General features: G+C 38.0%; 1 protein-coding gene across 1 annotated transcript in view; it reads right to left on the reverse strand.

Moving 5' to 3' along the window:
* Positions 1-14,214, reverse strand: part of Stip1 (Stress-induced phosphoprotein 1) — a 50,819-nt gene extending 36,605 nt beyond the window's left edge. The window contains exon 1 of the mRNA XM_076495692.1: positions 13,826-14,214. Within this exon, the coding sequence (XP_076351807.1) occupies positions 13,826-13,846 (21 nt within the window). The 5' untranslated portion in view covers positions 13,847-14,214. The remainder of the gene's footprint in view (positions 1-13,825) is intronic.
* Between the last annotated feature and the right edge of the window lie 3,761 nt (positions 14,215-17,975).

Here is a 17,975-nt window from a genome sequence, read left to right on the forward strand (position 1 = left end):
ATAATAAAAATCTAATATTTTGTATACGAAAGCATTGTAATGTTTACCAATAAGCTGCCAAATTTTGTGAATTACTTTTACTAATTTAAAACCTATAGCATGAAAAATATAACAAGCAGAAAAATCTCCACCTACATCAATGCACCCTCTATCTTGGTACTGTATATAAAGTACCTTCACCAAATGTCATCACTTTTCTGAGACTGTCCTGATCTACAATCTCTAACACCAGCTCTTACTGTTAGCAAAAAAGCAGCAGTGTGAAGGAGGTAAAGCACTATTAGAAAAACATTTCACTTTACAAAAATTTAATTTCCAAAACATACTTACCTCCATCTACACCACAGCTACAATCCCACACAGAAAAGGTGGAAGAGCTAGTGAGAGTAATATCCATATAAAATAGTCTGCAGAGATCATAACCTTTCTGACAGAAAATTAGAACCCTAAAGTGGAACTGCACTACATTCAGAACAGATCAACTATTCACCCATAACCTAAATAATGCACTACTGGTTAAATTTGAAATGATTTGTCACCACCATTGGCCAGGCCCTAACCAGGAAGCCAAGGTTCTACGACACAAGGTTGGAATTATAGGGCCATAGCCCTTAACCTTTTCGCAGCAGGCTCGATATAGTATAAGAGGGTTCGTATACACAAGTATCTATACCATAACTTTTGATAGTGTGAGTGTACCTCACAAAATTTGGTAAACTTTTAATGAAGGTTACAAGTTTTTTTGTAAACAAAAAAATAAGATTTTTAATGAAGTATTTATACTAAAGATCTGTTTGGGAAAATATTGAGTCTGTTTCATTACTAGTCCAGGTGCAAAGTGACTTCATATGATTAAAAATAATTTTTTGTCCCAAAAATCTATTATTTGTATAATCTATAAAAAACTCCTAATTACATTTTAAATGTTTATTTTCAGTGATATTTTATACTTTGTCTGTTATTTTCTCTATGTGGAAACTGTCAGTTTGACTGACTTCATAACTATCTTAAAAAAGTTAGGAAATAAAGATAAGTCATGCTTTTTTGTGCTAGAATGGTAGCATGTTATAACACAAAAATGCAAATGTTTAGTCTTAGTAGCTTAAGTCTCAAAACACTATAAATGAAAATATATATTTTTTATTACACCAATCTTCCATTCATTCCTGGCTAACATAACATAACTCGCATTGACACAGTGCACATGCATTCATGTAACCATGTCCAAAAATATAACTGACCTTTGGCCTTTACAAAGTGACCATCTTCTATATGGTTTAGTGGACTAGTATTTTCTAACATTTTAATTATTATACATTATATATGTATATAGAACATTACTATTTAGAAATAAGTTATGAGACATTTTTCTTAAAATATAGAACAATAGACAATAGAGAAGTAAAGCAAACAATTATCTCTTCTAACTACGACCATTGAACTCAGTTGCCACTGAACATAGGCCATGAAGTATCTTAAAATCTTGTATGTGGAGAATACGAGTGAAAATATTTTTTAAGTTTTATATATACAGTTAAGCCACCAAAATATCATAAATTAGAGTGTCGTTACAACAGAATTCCCTAATTTATAAGGCTCAGTAACTAAGTTGTATTTAGGTCTAAAAAACATGAAACATTAAAGGATGTCAACCATTACAGTTAACACAATGCAGTTCTAGATGGCATTCAAAATCATCATGGTCTTTACCAGCACAACAAGTACATGTTAAGGAACCACGGCAAGAAGTTTATGAGTGACCAAATCGTTGACAATGAAAACATCTAACAGGGTTAGGAATATACAAGCTGTACCTTACAATTCAGATATCCTGCCTTGACTGTGGTAGGAGGGTGCAATGTTGTAAATGTCAATGTTAGAACATTTGTCAGCTCCATAATCCCATCTCTACAAGTAAAAATTTGGCACACAGCTCTAACACCTTGGTTGGTAAAACCTGTGAAGATCTCTGACTCTGGAATGGTCTTTAAATCCCTCTCAACTATAAGAACTCTGGAAGAATTCAAAGTAGAAAGAGGAGTAACCTTAACAGGCATGTCCCCAATGGCCTTCAACTTCAAGAGGAGTCTGGAATGTTGTGATGAAGCTGTTTCTACTAAAATGTCCCCAGACCATATTTTTTTTAACCAATTTAGGTGAGCCAGCAAGCCCTTCTACACCATTCTGGATAAAAAATGGGGACATCTGCCTAAGGGTTTCTCAGTTAAAGAATGTATAATTAAAAATTGTGGGACAGATTCAAGTTGTGAGTTTGACCATACAGTCATTAATGCATGGTTATTTGCCAGTAGCCATATTTTTCTCTATACTGTCATGCTTGTTTATTTTTTTTTTATTTGAGGGGTATCCATAATAAAAAAAAGAATATTTTGGTGCCCACTGACTCCACCCACAATGAAGCCCTAGAGGGGATGCACAACAGTGCAGTGATGCCAGGGTTTCATGAACACTATACCCAAACACCAGTATCAGACATAATGTCCACTACACCTGCTGAAGACGTCCTATGCTAGCATTCAGTTGACCCTGGCCCAAATGGACTAGCCAATTGATCTTGGGATGGAGGGCACCTCAAGACAGCCCATCTACAGGAATTCAAGGCCAAAGTGGTGTGTTGGAGTTGGACCCCTCAACCACCAGGATCCTCTCCTCCCCTTCATGGGTCACCACACATGGCAAACACACAGGTGGATATTTAGATCCCAGAGGAGGTAAACTGGTACAGAACCTTCTCTGGGAGGTCCCCTCACCATGTACAAAAATCCACATTGATGGGCACAAGAAGATAGAATAATAAAGTGTTTTGTGCACATGTAGTGCAAACAAACAGTGACATCTGCAAGCCAGCAGCAAAGAAAAATAAGCCTTAAGAGAAAATTAATACATGGTACATGAGGCTAAGGGTTCAAACAAACATTGAAGAGCAAGTAGCACCCCCTTTATATTTTAGTTAGGTAACTGAACCAACTGTTTAGGGCAAAGGACCAAAAGCAGCTTCAGGAGGCCACAGAGAACTGAGGACTTAAATAATTACTGTCTCTGAGTATTTAAAGGTAGCCAATAAAGCAGCTCAATATAGAACAATCATTGGAAGATGCAAAATCCCTGTCAAAGAGCTAGATCCAAAACTAAGTTTTGTTGGTACATCTGGATGAAGTGGGTTCAACCCAATAAGTAAAGAACCATGGAAGACGGAAACATGAGTGTAAGACTGCCTGTATCATTGGGTGGTATTGAATGGAAGTCAGCTGAAAATGACTGAGATAAATGTTAAAAATCGACACCAAGATGGATGTTATATTGTGTTAAAAGTGAGACATTGACCCTGATAAGAAATCTTGCCTTGGTTGTTTTAGAAAACAGCATCTAGATATGACACACCTCCAACTGACAAGATGGAGTCAGCAGTAGCCATATGTACATGGAGTAGTATGAAAGTAGGTCCAGAGAAAGGAGGCGATTAGAAGAGATTTGCATGATTCAGCAAAACATATGGAGCCAATGCTAGTCCTAATTGAAGAGTCCTAAACTGGAGCACTAGATCCTTGTGCACAAAATGCATATAGTGACAGGACAAATATGCTGAGAGATTTTGTAGATAGGCACTGGCAAAAACTGAGCTTTGTCATCGACAAACATAGCAAAAAATTCTAACACAGAGTAAGGAATGACTCCAATACGAGTTTTTGATGGTCTTGGAATTGATTGAGACGAGACATCAGTCTTCATCTTCTTGGTGCAACAAACAGATTGTTTGTTGGTTGTTTAGCATTTATTGGCACAAAGCAACTGGGCTATCAACACCAAACAACCAGGAAAAAGGTAAAATTAAAACATGTAAGAAAAAGAATCATACTAAAACAGTCCTGTTTTCAAACTAAAATCTTAAATCAGTTAAAAAGACCAATGGCCCTTAAAAATACAACTGAAGTGGACAGTGTCACCATCACTAATGACACTATCCAACATCAAGAGTAAACTCATGATAAAAATGTTTAAAACGTTGCAGTTGCTCTCAGTTATACCGATGGCATGACAGTAAAATGTGGGCTATTGTCACATTGGTGAATCAGTCCCAAATAAAGGAAAACAGGAGTTAAAAAACTCTGACAAATGCATAGCCTAGCCAGAACAACTTCCTCCTTCCTATCATTATAGAAGCAAGACAGCCAAAGAGCAATAAAAAGTTTGATCTGAAAAAGCTTCTTATCATGTTGCTCAATCTAAGTTGACTGCCAACTGGCATGGAGCCAAGCCTTAAATACAAGACCATAGTCCATGTATGGGACAGGCAGGACAGACAGACTTAGCTATGATGTTAGCAAGCTCATTCCTGCAAATACCGACATGGCCTGGCATCCAGAATTGATTGATTGATTTAGTGTTTTATGGCACAAAGCAGCGAGGCTATCTGCGCCAGACATTCGGTAAAAATGTAAAAAAATAAATAAATGTAGTAATAGACATAAATGGAAATGAAGGTAAAACAAAAAAGTATACAACCAATGTTGACACCTAGTCTACAATGTTAAGATAGAAGGCAGAGTATAAGAAGTTGTAAGGTATTTACTCTAGCAAAAAGGTAATGATCATAACCCACCAGGAAGACTAACAGGTAAGTATAAAAACCACCATCAGTCACCTGAAGTTGGTCTTTCCAGTCCTGGTTCTGGGTTATGAGTCAATATGGCCAGTACTAAAAAGTTAAGTAGTAAAAGTGTTAAATGGCATGCAGCAAAAGTATAATGACAACTCCCCAGGACGACTAACGAGTAGTTCAAACGGATAGTTCAAACAGTAGCGTTAGTCACCTGAAGTTGGCCTTTCCAGTCCTGGTGTCGAGTTATTTAATGTTCTGGCCATTGTCCAATGTCAAATTGAAGGAGAGAGAGATTAAAACTGTAAAAAAGGAACCACAATTAAAAAGGTGTAATGAATAAATATGCAACACTTAAATAAGATTAAAAAGATTAATGGCCATTAAAAAATTAAAAACATTATCAAGGTGGACAGAGTCACCATCACCAATAACTCTGTCCAATGTTACAGATTGACCCTGGGAAAAAATATGTTTAAAATATTGCCGTCATTGAGAATTGTAACGATGGCAAGAAAATAAAACGTAGCTGATAGTGATTTGAGTGTTACACAAACTACACATTGGTGCATCAGTTCCAGATAAAAGAAAATGATGAGTTAAAAAACTGTGACCAATGCATAGCCTAGTGAGAACAACTTCCTCCTTCCAAACTTTACGGAAGCTAGATGGCCAAAGTCCAATTTTGGGTTTGATTTGAAAAAGTGTGTTGTCACGTTGCTCACTCCAAGTGGACTGCCAGCTGGCACGGAGCCAACCTTGAAGACAACACCATAGTCCGTGTACGGAATAGGCATAGAAGTGATGGTGTTGAAGCAGACATATTTAGCTGCCATGTCTGAAAGTTCGTTCCTGCAAATACCAACATGGCCTGGTATCCAGAAAAACTGGATTGAAGTAGCTGACAATGAGAAATGGGCCAGTCGGTTTTGAATATCAGCGAGAATAGGATGTGAGCTAACGTGTAGCGATTACAAGGCAAGTATAGAACTAAGCGAATCAGTATAAATAGTGCAGTTGGAGTACTGCTCAGCTCCAATATGATCCAGGGCAAGAGATATGGCATACAGTTCAGCAGTGAACACAGAAGCTGTAGAAGGGATTCTGCACGCAACTACTGACCCATAGCAAACCATAGCAGAGCCCATTGAATTACTTGATTTGGAACCATCTGTATAAATGGGAACTGAATGATTGTTTGAAAGATATTCATTGAATAAAAGACGGTACTTCCAATCTGGAGTATCTGCCTTTTTTAGGTGACTGAAAGAAAGGTCACATTTGGGGGCTGTAATAAGCCATGGTGGGATGGGCGACCTGTGGAATCTGCAATGTTATCCAAGGACAGACCCAATTCATCCAATTGCGCCGGATGCGAAGGCCAAACGGAGCAATGACAGATCGCCTGTTCTGAAAAGTACTGCCCACCGAGGAAGGAAAACACATTTCCAGGTGGGATGCTTTGGTAAGGAATGAAGTTTCAAGTATATTGTAAAGATAGTTGCAAACGGCGAAGGTGTAAAGAAGGTTCATGAGATTCAATGTATATACTTTGAACTGGAGAGGTACGGAAAGCCCCAGTGCAGAGTCGAAGTCCTTGGTGATGAATGGGGTCCAGCATCTTTAAGGCCGAGGGTCTGGCAGAGCCATAGACCATTGATCCATAATCGAGTTTCCATCTAATAAGAGCACGATATACCTTTAACATTGAACAGCGATCTGCCCCCCAACTGGTAGAAGAGAGAACACGGAGGATGTTCAGTGCTCTTGTGCATTTGACCCAAAGCTGCTTTAAGTGTGGTATAAAGGTCAGTTTACGATCAAAGATAAGCCCCAAGAACTTATTCTCCGGGACCACTGGCAGCAAAACTTCACCGATATGAAGTTCAGGATCAGGGTGAATACCCGTCGACGGCAAAAGTGCATGCATACAGTTTTGCAGAGAGAAATTAAAGCCATTCGCCAGAGTCCACTTCCATACAATTGAGGGCAGTTTGTAGTTGCCGCTCAATATATCTCATGTTTGACGACTGACATGAGATGTGAAAGTCGTCGACATACAGCCCATTCGCAACAGTGAGAGGGAGTTGTTCAGTGATGGCATTTATCTTTATACTGAAGAGTGTAACACTCAATACACAGGCTTGAGGGACTCCACGTTCCTGTACAAAAGAACGGGAAAGTGTCGAACCCACACGAACCTGGAATCTCTTGTCCATTAAAAAATTTTTTAATAAACATGGGTAGATGGCCACGTAACCCATATGTATGGAGGTCTCGCAAAACGCCATACCTCCATGTTGTGTCGTAAGCCTTCTCTATGTCAAAGAATATTGATACAAGATGTTGGCTGTTGAGAAAGGCTTCTCTGATAGATGTTTTTGAGACGAATTATGTGGTCTGTGGTGGAGTGCTGTCGTCGAAACCCACACTGGGTGGGCAAGAGGAGGTTGTTTGATTCAAGGAACCAAACAAGACGAGCATTAACCATCCTTTCTAATGTCTTACAGAGACAGCTCGTCAAAGCAATTGGACGGTAGTTTGAAGGAATCTTGGGATCTTTCTCTGGCTTAGAGAAAGGTAAAATAATAGCCTGGCACCAGGCATCAGGAAAAACATTCTCCTGCCAGATTCGGTTGAAAACAATCAGAAGGACATCAAGAGAAGCAGGAGATAGATGGTGCAGCATGTCATAATGAATATCATCAGGTCCAATAGACCTACTGGCAGACCGATGAATGGCCATTTTTAGTTCCACCAGTCAAAGGAACAGTCAGTTCGAAAGGAAAGAGGTGATCGCTCTGCCCGAGTCTTGATGGCAAGGAAGGTGGAGAACAAGCAGAAGTGCTAGATACCCGGCAAAAGCTTTCTCCTAGAGTGTTAGAGATGTTCCGAACATCAGTCACCTCCTGACCATCAGAGAGTAAGATCGAGAGGGGGACAGAATTGTAGTGCCCATTAACCTTTCGAATCCTGTCCCATATGATCTTGGAACTGGTGGTAGAAGATATGCTGGTTGTGAACTTAATCCAAGATTCCTTCTGGCTTTGACGTCTTACCCACCTAGCATGTGCACGGGCCCGTTGGAAAGCAACCCGGTTTGAAAGTGTGGGATATCTACGAAAAGTATCCCAGGCCCACTTTTGAGCCTTCCGTGCTAAGTGGCAAGCAGGATTCCACCACGGACGAGGATATCGTAGAAAACGTGTCGAGGTTTTAGGAATACACTGAGCAGCTGCATGTGTAATACAGTCAGTTACCCCTGCTACACAGTCGTCTATTGATGGCTGATTTACGACGGCAGGATCAAGTTCTGCGAGAGCAGTGAAAGTGGATCAGTCTGACTGATCCAGCTTCCACCGGGGCACGCGGGTAGGGTGGCATCGGCCATGGCCAGTCTCTCTCAAAAGGATCGGAAAATGATCACTGCCTAGTGGATTACTGTCAACCCTCCATAAAAAATGGGAGAATAATGAAGGGGAGCAAACTGAGAGATCAATAGCGGTAAAGGACTGACTAGGTGCATGAAAGTAAGTGGAAGAACCAGTATTGAAAAGAGAAAGATTGTGATCAGAGAGCATCTGCTCTACAGATCGGGCCCCTCCCATCAATAATAGCACTTCCCCAGAGGGGATGATGTCCATTAAAATCCCCTAGGATTAGAAATAGAGATGGCAATTGTTCAACGAGAGCATCAAGATCTGATTGATCATATGTCTCTCCAGGGGACAGGTACAGAGAACAAACAGTGATGGTATGACCCAAGAAAACACGGATGGCTACAGCCTCCAAGGGTGTGTTGAGTGACAAAGACAGGATGGGCACGTGTTGATCGATCTATTCTGAAAAAGCATGGCCCACTGAGGAAGGAAAAACACAATTGCAAGTGGGATGCTGTGATAAGGATCAAAATTTTGCTGCATAAAGTAAAGACAGTTACAAACAGCAGAGATGAAGAGGAGATTCATGAAACTCAGTGTACAAACTCTGGACTGGAGAAGTGCAAAAGGTCCCTGTGCAGAGCCAAAGCCCCTGATGGTGAACAGGATATAACATCTTCAAGGCCAAAGTCCTAGCAGAGCCATAGACCAGAGACCCATAGTTCAGTTTTGATTCAATTAGGGCACAGAATAATTTTAGCATGGAACATCAATCTGCTCCCCAGGAAGTGGAAAAGAGAGCATAGAAGATATTCAGTGTCCTTGTACACTTGACACATAGCTGCTTGATGTGTGGAATAAAGGTCAGTTTATGGTTAAAGATAAGCCCCAAGAACTATGCCTCAGGGACCACAGGAAGCACAACTTCACCGAGACATAGCTTGGGATTTGAGTGGATACTCCATTAGTGGCAGAAATGTATGCAAACAGTTTTGGTGGAAGAATAGGTAAACACTGTTTGCTGTGGTCCACTTCAGTAAGCAATTGAGGGTCCATGGTGGAGAACTGTCATCACAACCCACACTGAGTGGATGAGAGAAAACAAATTGATTCAAGGAACCACATAAGATGAGCATTAACTATCTTCTCTAAAATCTTACAGAGAAAGCTCATCAAAGCAACTGGACGGTAGTTTGAAGGAAGCTTGGGATCCTTTCCAGGCTTAGAGAAAGTTAGGACAAAAGCATGGAACAAAATCAGGAAAAACATTCTCCTGCTAGGTCTGGTTAAAAACAACCATAAGAATAGCAAGGGAGGCAAAAGAGAGATAGTACAGCATCTCATAATGAATATCATTAGGTCTGACCCACGTACTGCCAGACCAATGAACAGCAAGCTCTAGTTCCACCACTATAAAGGGGCAATTATAGTCAAAAAACAATCAGCCTAAAAGGAAAGAGGCAATCACTTTGCCTGTGTCTTGATGGCTAAGAAGGTGAAGTATGAAACAAAAGTGCTAGATGCACAAGAAAAGCTTTTGCCAAAAGAACTGGCAATGCTCTGGGCATCAGCAACTTCCTGGCCATCAAAAGGGGGAGGCAGAAGTATATTGTCCACTAACCTTTTGAATCTTTTCCCATATGACTTTGGAACTGGTGGTAGAAGATATGTTAGTGGTGTATTTAATCCAAGATTCCTTCTGGCTTGCTGAGCACGTGCACAGGACTCCTGAAATGTAATACAGTTTAAAAGTGTGGGATACCTGCAGAAGGTATCCCAAGCCCATTTTGGGGCTTTCTCTGCCGTGTGGCAGGCAGTATTCTACCAAGGACAAGGATACTATGAGAAAGGTGTCAAGGTTTTAGGAATATACTGAGAAGCTGCCTGGACAATACAGTTAATCACTGCTGCCATGCAGTCATCTACTGATGTCAAGATCAAGTTCAGAGAGAGCAGTTAAAGAGGGCAAGTTCACCTGGTCCAACTTCCATCGAGGCACACAGGTCGAATGGCATCAACCACTGCTGGTCTCTCTCAAATTGACAGGAAAATGATTAATGCCCTGTGGGTTACACTGTAAACCTTCCAAGAAAAGTAAGAGAAAAGTGAAAGGGTGCAGACAGAAAGATCAATAGAAATAAGTATGAGAACCAGTATCGATGAGAGAAAAGTTGTGATCCTCTATGGAATGACCTCTCCCATCAATATCAGCACCACCCCAGAGGGTGGTATGTCCATTAAAATCCCCCAGGATTAAAAATGGAAACAGTAACTGCTCAATGAAAGCATCAAAGTCTGACTGATCATAGGTCTCTTCAGGAGACAGGTAAAGAGAACAAATAGTGTTGGTATGACCCAAGGAAGCACAGATGGCTACAGCCTACAAGGGTGTATCAAGTGGCAAAGACAAAGTGGGCATATGCTGATCAACCAGCAGTACCACTCGTCCATCACAAAACCAATCATTTTTGTTCCACGAAAACTGCCGAAGGATCACTGAATCAGCAGGTTTCAAAAACATTTCTCATAAGGAGAGATGCACACATGAGATTGTAAGAATCAGTCAAATCCTTAATGTCATCTATATTTGAATGAAAACCAAGAAGGGAGCCCTTCTTTTTTCAACCACGTTTTTTTTCTTTATTGGACAAAGGTCTATCTACCTCCAAAGATCTTGCCCTTGGACAAAGATTTCAGTGACTGAGAGCATGAATGAATGGTCATTTTATTTCTCAGGGCTGCAGAAGAGAATGTACCCAAGGAAACACCCAAAGCCAAATGAAGTGGAACCAAGCAGTGACTGGAAGGATTGGCAGGGACAGAGGGTAAAATATTCTTCAGATGTTTTGCAAACTACTCTCCTAGAAGTACAGAGAAACCTGTCTGCACTCCCACTGTGGCAGTGGAATGGAGTGCAGCAGCATATGTCCGAGATGGAGTTGGAGACAATTTCCGAGCCTCTGAGCAGGAGATATTTTTTGTCTTCAAGCTTTGTACCTCTTTCTCCTCCACCCATTTTGGGCAGCAAATAGAATAAGAGGGTGTTGACCACTACAGTTAACACAGCGTGGTTCTAGTTTGCACTCGTAAGTGTCATGGTCTTTGCCAACACAACGAGCACATGTTAAATAACCATGGCATGATGTTTTAAGTGACTGAACCATTGATACTGGAAACATCTGAGAGGGTTAGAAATGTATGGCCATACCTTACAGTTCAGATAACCTGCTTTGACTATGGCAGGAGAATGTGGTGATGTAAACACATATCAGTAGGCACCATTTGTCTTTGCAAGTGGAGATTTGACACATCACAGAAATATATAGGCTGAAAAAACAGCAAGAATCTCAGACTCATAAACATTCTCTAAAATCTCTCAACTATAGCTTCTTTGGAAGAATTCAAAGTTACATGTAGAGTACCTCAATGACCTTCAATTTCAAGAGTTTAGTATGGTACGATAAAGATGTTTCTACCAAAATGTCTCCATAGTGCAACTTCATTAATGACTTAGGGGAGCCTGCAAGCCCCTCTTATCCCTTTTAAATAAAAGGATTTCTCGGATAAGGAACGGATACTTAGAAATCGAGATAGAAAACCTGACTGTAATGTTGATTTTACAACAGAATTGTCTACGTGTGGTTGTTTTCTGATAATGTTTTTTGTTTTCAATTTTTTCATAAAAGTGGGTGTCCATAATAAAGATGCTACATTTCAGTGCTGATCAATCCCACCAACCATGGAGCCCTATGAGAAATTAAATAGCCTGCAAAACACAACTGTGATAGCTCAGTGATCTTACACCTTCTGTAGCTCACACTGTGGTAATCCAAACCATCATATATTTTTAGTTAACATTTTCTATTGGACTCTCACAACACATACCAAGTTTTGTGGCAAACCATTAAAAAATACCTAAATTATAACATCTCTAATTTTGTTTTTTCACACCAAAAGTATCTTAACTTTATTTGATTAAAAAAAACTTTAATGGATTTCTTTCAAATCTAACACACCGATAGATCTTTACAGATTATGATTTGGAATCTCATTCTGTGTTAATATAAGCCCCACAAACTGTTCAAATATAACGTAAATTTTTGTGGCAGCTGCACAAAAGATACATCAGCTATTGGTATAATATTTTTACAAAAGATTCATCAATAAGTGGATTGTTTTTAGTTGTCATTCCAATTAAAGACGGCTGATGTAAAGAAGCTAAACTACAGGGTGAAAGAACTTGCAGATACATAAGTACTGGTTTGGCCAGCTTTACTCAAGTTTTCAAAAGAAACATATGCATAGATTATTATTATTTACTGCCAAGTTTTAAGCACAAATTTGCTAAATTTTATGAAATTATCTTAAAAAAGAGCATTTAGCATCACGTGGTATTAGCTTAAACACTTAACATAAATGATAATTGATAAGTCTGTACCAAATGATAACAAAAAACTAGTGAGCTAGATTATAGTGTTACTATAAAGAAAGTTGTTAACATTGTTTTTAGAGAGGGAAATATATCACCATATACTTTAAAGAATCAGGTTGTTTCTTTAAAGTATACTACAGATCTGTTCTGTATAACAAGGTGGCAATCCTAAAGCTAATGTTGGTTACTATCGAGTATAGCTTTCTTATTTGGTGTGGTTTGTTGATGTGTTTTGACAAAATGTCATGAAATCTACTGAAACATACCATAGGTATAAAAAAAAAAGGTGCAGCAAAAGGACCGTAAAAAAAACTGGAGACCAAACTAGTAGTTACAATTACAGCACTAATAAGAACTTTACACATTTATTCTTTAGTTTGTTGTAAATTTCTCAGTAATGTTCAACATGCACATTGAATCATTTTTGGAAATGCTACTTTTCAGACCTAAGATAGTTTTGATTAAATTCAAGATATGTCTGAATTGATGACTTCAGTCTGATTTGGACTCCAATCAGTTGTAATAGAGGGTGATGTTCAAGTGTATAATAAAGATTCTGTTATTTACTATACAGCTCAGATATTATGTATGCATAAACTCTAAAACCTTCAAATCTGTATCTAGTTTTTCTCAGTATTTATATTTTCTGTATGTGATATTTAATTTCTTCTATCCTAAACTGTTGCTTCATCAGAAATGTACAGTAAAATTAAGAGCTGTCAACTATGATATCAAATACATAATACAATGTTGGCTATTACTATACTACTATTATGTAACTGGTCCTCTTTTGCCTACTACACAATCCTTACGATTTTTGTAAATAGTTTATAAGACCTCTTAATACCTGATCACGTAAACTAAAAAGTAGACCTCTGCCACTGTGAATTTTTATCACATTGTAACATCAGTTTTCAGCAGTGTAAGTCTGCAGACATGCCGCTGTGCCACTGAAGGGCAACATCAATTATTATCCAATTAAAAATTTCACTTAACAATATTAGCCCAGTGATAGCAGTAATGTGGGGACACCGTTGTACACGAAGAAAAACAAAAACATTATCAATCTTTCAGTTTCAGTTATCTTACTGCAACTTCAATATAACTTAACAAGTTATGTAACTTAATCTTCATCATGGCTTAACTTACTTTCAGATTAGTTCTCAATCTGTAAATGTAATTAGCAACATGTGCAATTAAAAGTTAGGCTTGGGTTACAAATACAAATTACAACGTTCAAGACAATAAAATTCGATTTTTGTCGGTTAAACATTTAATACAGATTTCACACAGCTTTAAAAATAATAAATAACTAAGCGTATAAAATAACATTACTACTACAAATTATATACAGTAAATACATATTACAACTTGAACAAAATTGAGCTCACATACCTGATCAACTTGGCCACTCATTTTCACTTTTATTTTTCGAAGTTCAGTGTTGAAATAGTAATGCGATTATATATATTTATGATATTTATTTATGGAATGAAACAGATCAAGTTAAAACACTTTTAAACTGTTCTGTTGTGTATTCCTCTTTCTGGTTGCTTAGAAATAAAAATCACAACTAGCGTACTAATCAAACCTTCACATTCGCCAACCACGTTTGAACAGTCTTTTCAAACCACCTCCAACTACAGCTCACCTCTACTACTTCTGGAAAATTCTCTCGAGCATAAGCACAGTAACATACGTCTTGTAACGTCTCCACTTGCTGAAATGGTTGATATCTCTGACGTCATTATCAAGATCAACACGACTCAAACTTTAAGGAAAAATACTCAACCAGTCGTTATTAAGTGCAAGAAATTATAAATAACATACTTGTGTGACAATATTTCTTGCTCTAAAACGTAATTTTAAATTAAAATACGGGGTAATTCAGAAAATAAATTTATATTTTCATGATGCTGTGATAAAAGTTATTCGAGTAGTTTTTTAAAGGTTTACTTGGTAAAGATAATGATTTATCTAAACAACCATGTCTTTGCGAAAAAAATGAAAAATAAATTCATTTTGACACTTAGATCAAACAATGAAAGAATTTCTTAAATGCCATCGTAGTGAATATTCATTTGAATACTCGAAATACTTATATAAAAAATTAATAAAACAGTATGAAAGCATACTAAGTGATTTATACTCTCTTAACTTACTTCTAAGGAACATAGATGTGTGTACTTTAAACTATAATGTTAGTCAATGAAGTTCATTCTACCTTAGTTACCCTCACCCAAGGAGGGAAAGCGACGGTATTGCAATTGGGTCCGTTTGCTTGCGCGTATATGTCTCTTTTTGTTTTAGCGCATTTTTCGTGAAAACTAAATGACTGATGTATATGAAACATTTACACCAGATGGAGAGCCTATATGCAACAGTCCTCTCCAAATGTAACCCGGATCCAAGTAAGAATCCGGATTTTCGACCACTTTGAAGCATTGTTTATAATGGTGAATTTAAGTGTGGTCGGATTTGTACCAGATTTCATGGACACAATAAAGTTAAGGCTCCTCATGACACTACAAAATATGGCTCACATGTTGATCATTCTAGACCTGAAAAGGATTTTCTAAGTTTTCGAAGGTGAAATTATACGTTATCCAACATAAACGTATGAAATCTCCAAAAGGAGCGGCGGGGCGAGGGTATGCAATCTCTCTGATTGTTTTTGTCACTTGTTATTCTGGGAAATGTACTCATGATATGATATGCACCTTCTCGCGGAAGAAAAAATTATAAAGTTGTAAATCGCTAGCAGCAGCATAGGTTCCACACATCTTCAGAAAAATTGTTTCATTTATACAATGAATTTTAAAGTTTTTAAAGGTTTATATATTATCTTCACAGAGATCTCTCAAAGCTAAGAAAAGGAAAGATTCTCTGTCAGTGCATTAATTTTGATTGTACTTTTGAAATAGATAAAGATAGCTTTCACTCTGTTCGGCCCATAGTGGCCAGGTGGTTAAAGCGTTCGACTCGTAATCTGAGGATCGCGGGATTGAAGCCCGTCAAACCAAATATGCTCACCCTTTCAGCTGTAAGGGCGTTATAATGTGACGGTCAATCCCACTATTCTAGGTAAAAGAGTAACCCAAGAATTGGAGGTGGGTGGTGACGACTAGCTGCTTTACCTCTAGTCTTACACTGCTAAATTATGGACGGCTAGCAAAGATAGCCCTCGTGCAGCTTTGCGCGAAATTCAAACAAAAAGAAACTCACTATACTTTACCTTCTACCTAGTCTCTTTCTTCTCGTAGCAAAACCACAGTCAAATAATTCAGATTTATTCCCACAAAGCACTTTATTACACACGTATTATTAATAATTCTACAAACATGCAGCTGAGAAAAACCATTAACGTAGAAATTTTATTTACAAAGTTAATTTTCTTTCTCTTGACTCTTATATGTTATTCTATGCTCTCCTAAATGGTTAAATTGTTTAATGAAGTGGCCATTAGAGAAAATAGTCCAGTCTCAGTGAAATTCTCTCTTGAGCGTCAAACGTTTGCTGAGGATATAAATATATACCCTTTTTTTTTTTCCAGTTACAAACTCGAAAAAAGAATTACAGAAATATATTAAACTTATTATATAAGTGCCTGATGGTCCCAAACATTGTTTCAACCCTTTAATAACCATTTGTTACCTACTGTATATAAGTATGTGACGGAGGTTCAAGTACTTTTTCCTTTAAAGACAAATTCAAGTGTTTGCATGGTATTTGATGATTTAGTAGAGACCTGTGTGAAACAGTAACTCGCTGACGAGAGAGCATGTAGTTATATTTCACATATGTTGGCTGGTTGCAGAGTGTTGGTGCTTTCTGATTTCAAGATTCTTTCTTATGTAGGATATTTGTTCTTAATCTATTATTAGGAACTCCTTCTTTAAGGCAGTCAGAAAGAAATAACGGACTCTGTAAATGCTCTTCCAGAAGTTTAAAATTCTCTCAACCATGTCATTTGTGAAAGAGCTAATCTTTTGTTAGGGTTTTTCAAATCTGCGTGATGTTTCTTCATTCACTTCTAGATCCAACTTTGGGAAAATGACTAATTGTCATTTTCATCAGTTTTTTTTTTTTTGTGTGTGTTTAGACATTGCTGATACAATTCTGTCTTGCTCACCGTGAACAACTTCACAGGTAGATGACCTTTGAGAAGCCCTCATATCAAATGCTGCTTGTCTTATTTCTTCAACTTTCTGCCACCGCCATATTCTCTAAACCTCTTTGTCTTTTTGATTATATCATCATCGTTCTTGATTTTTTTTCAAATTTATTATAATAACATTTGATTGTCATTTGTACAGATCTCTTAAACCATTCATCAAATGAACTTGAATTTTTCATGAAACGGAAGATTTATTTAACTGCCTTAAATAGGAATCTTTTGTTTTACATGTTGCTTCACTGTTGGTTCTGGTGATCATCATTTTTCTGTGCATTATATTTAGCACACAGTTTGTCATCTAGAATGTATTTATCGTATTTTGAGAAACAGGATCAGCCATCATTAGGTCTGTTTACAGCACTAGCTAACAGATGAAATACTGAAAATAACTTCTATCTAGAAAACTAAACCACAGTTCCTATTTTTGAGATTGAATGATTGATATACACGATTGTTTTAGTAAATTAATGCATTATGACTTATATGGTTTAAGTATAGTGCAAATGTTAAATTTAGATATTTTTAGAAGCAATAGTTTATCACGGGTTTATTTATGTAACTGTTTGTTTTTGGAATTTCGCACAAAGCTACTCGAGGGCTATCTGTGCTCGCCGTCCCTAATTTAGCAGTGTAAGACTAGAGGGAAGGCAGCTAGTCATCACCACCCACCGCCAACTCTTGGGCTACTCTTTTACCAACGAAAAGTGGGATTGACCGTCACATTATAACGCTCCCACGGCTGGGAGGGCGAACATGTTTGGTGCGACTCGGGCTCGCGAACCCGCGACCCTCAGATTACGAAGCGCACGCCTTGCCTTATGTAACTGTAAGTGTATCATGTTGTGTAGTTCAGTTGTTGTGATATGATGTCATGTTACTCCAACCTTTTGAATTTCTCTTGTTCCTTTAATTGAGCATTCTTGCATCATAATGTCTGGTAGCCCGTAACTCTCAGATTACGAGTTGAGTGCCTTAACCACCTGGCTATGCCAGGCCTCCAGTGAATGATCTGAACTACCAAGATATGCCCATGGAGTACGTATTGCAGCAAAAGCCAATGATAGTACCACCTGGAATTTTGTCAGGATAAGTAGAAAAATGTTTCTGGTTTGCTTGGGAACAGATGATGCCCAAATGGGCAAACTGTCTAAATAACAAAAATAGTAAGACTATAAGTTTCAGACAATGGTTTAGCTTTTGCTAGCCAACAAACAGTGATTTTGTTTTCAGGCAAAATAGCTAGGAATATTGGAGCTGTTCATGATTGCTCAATATGTTCAGGACAAACAACAATAAATGTTTGATGTTGTCATAAATGTTCTAAAAACTGAGTCAGAGTTGGGTCTATCATTAGATGTATCTTGACAT

Source organism: Tachypleus tridentatus, chromosome 3 (assembly GCF_004210375.1).
Source record: "Tachypleus tridentatus isolate NWPU-2018 chromosome 3, ASM421037v1, whole genome shotgun sequence".
NCBI classification, from domain to species: domain Eukaryota; kingdom Metazoa; phylum Arthropoda; class Merostomata; order Xiphosura; family Limulidae; genus Tachypleus; species Tachypleus tridentatus.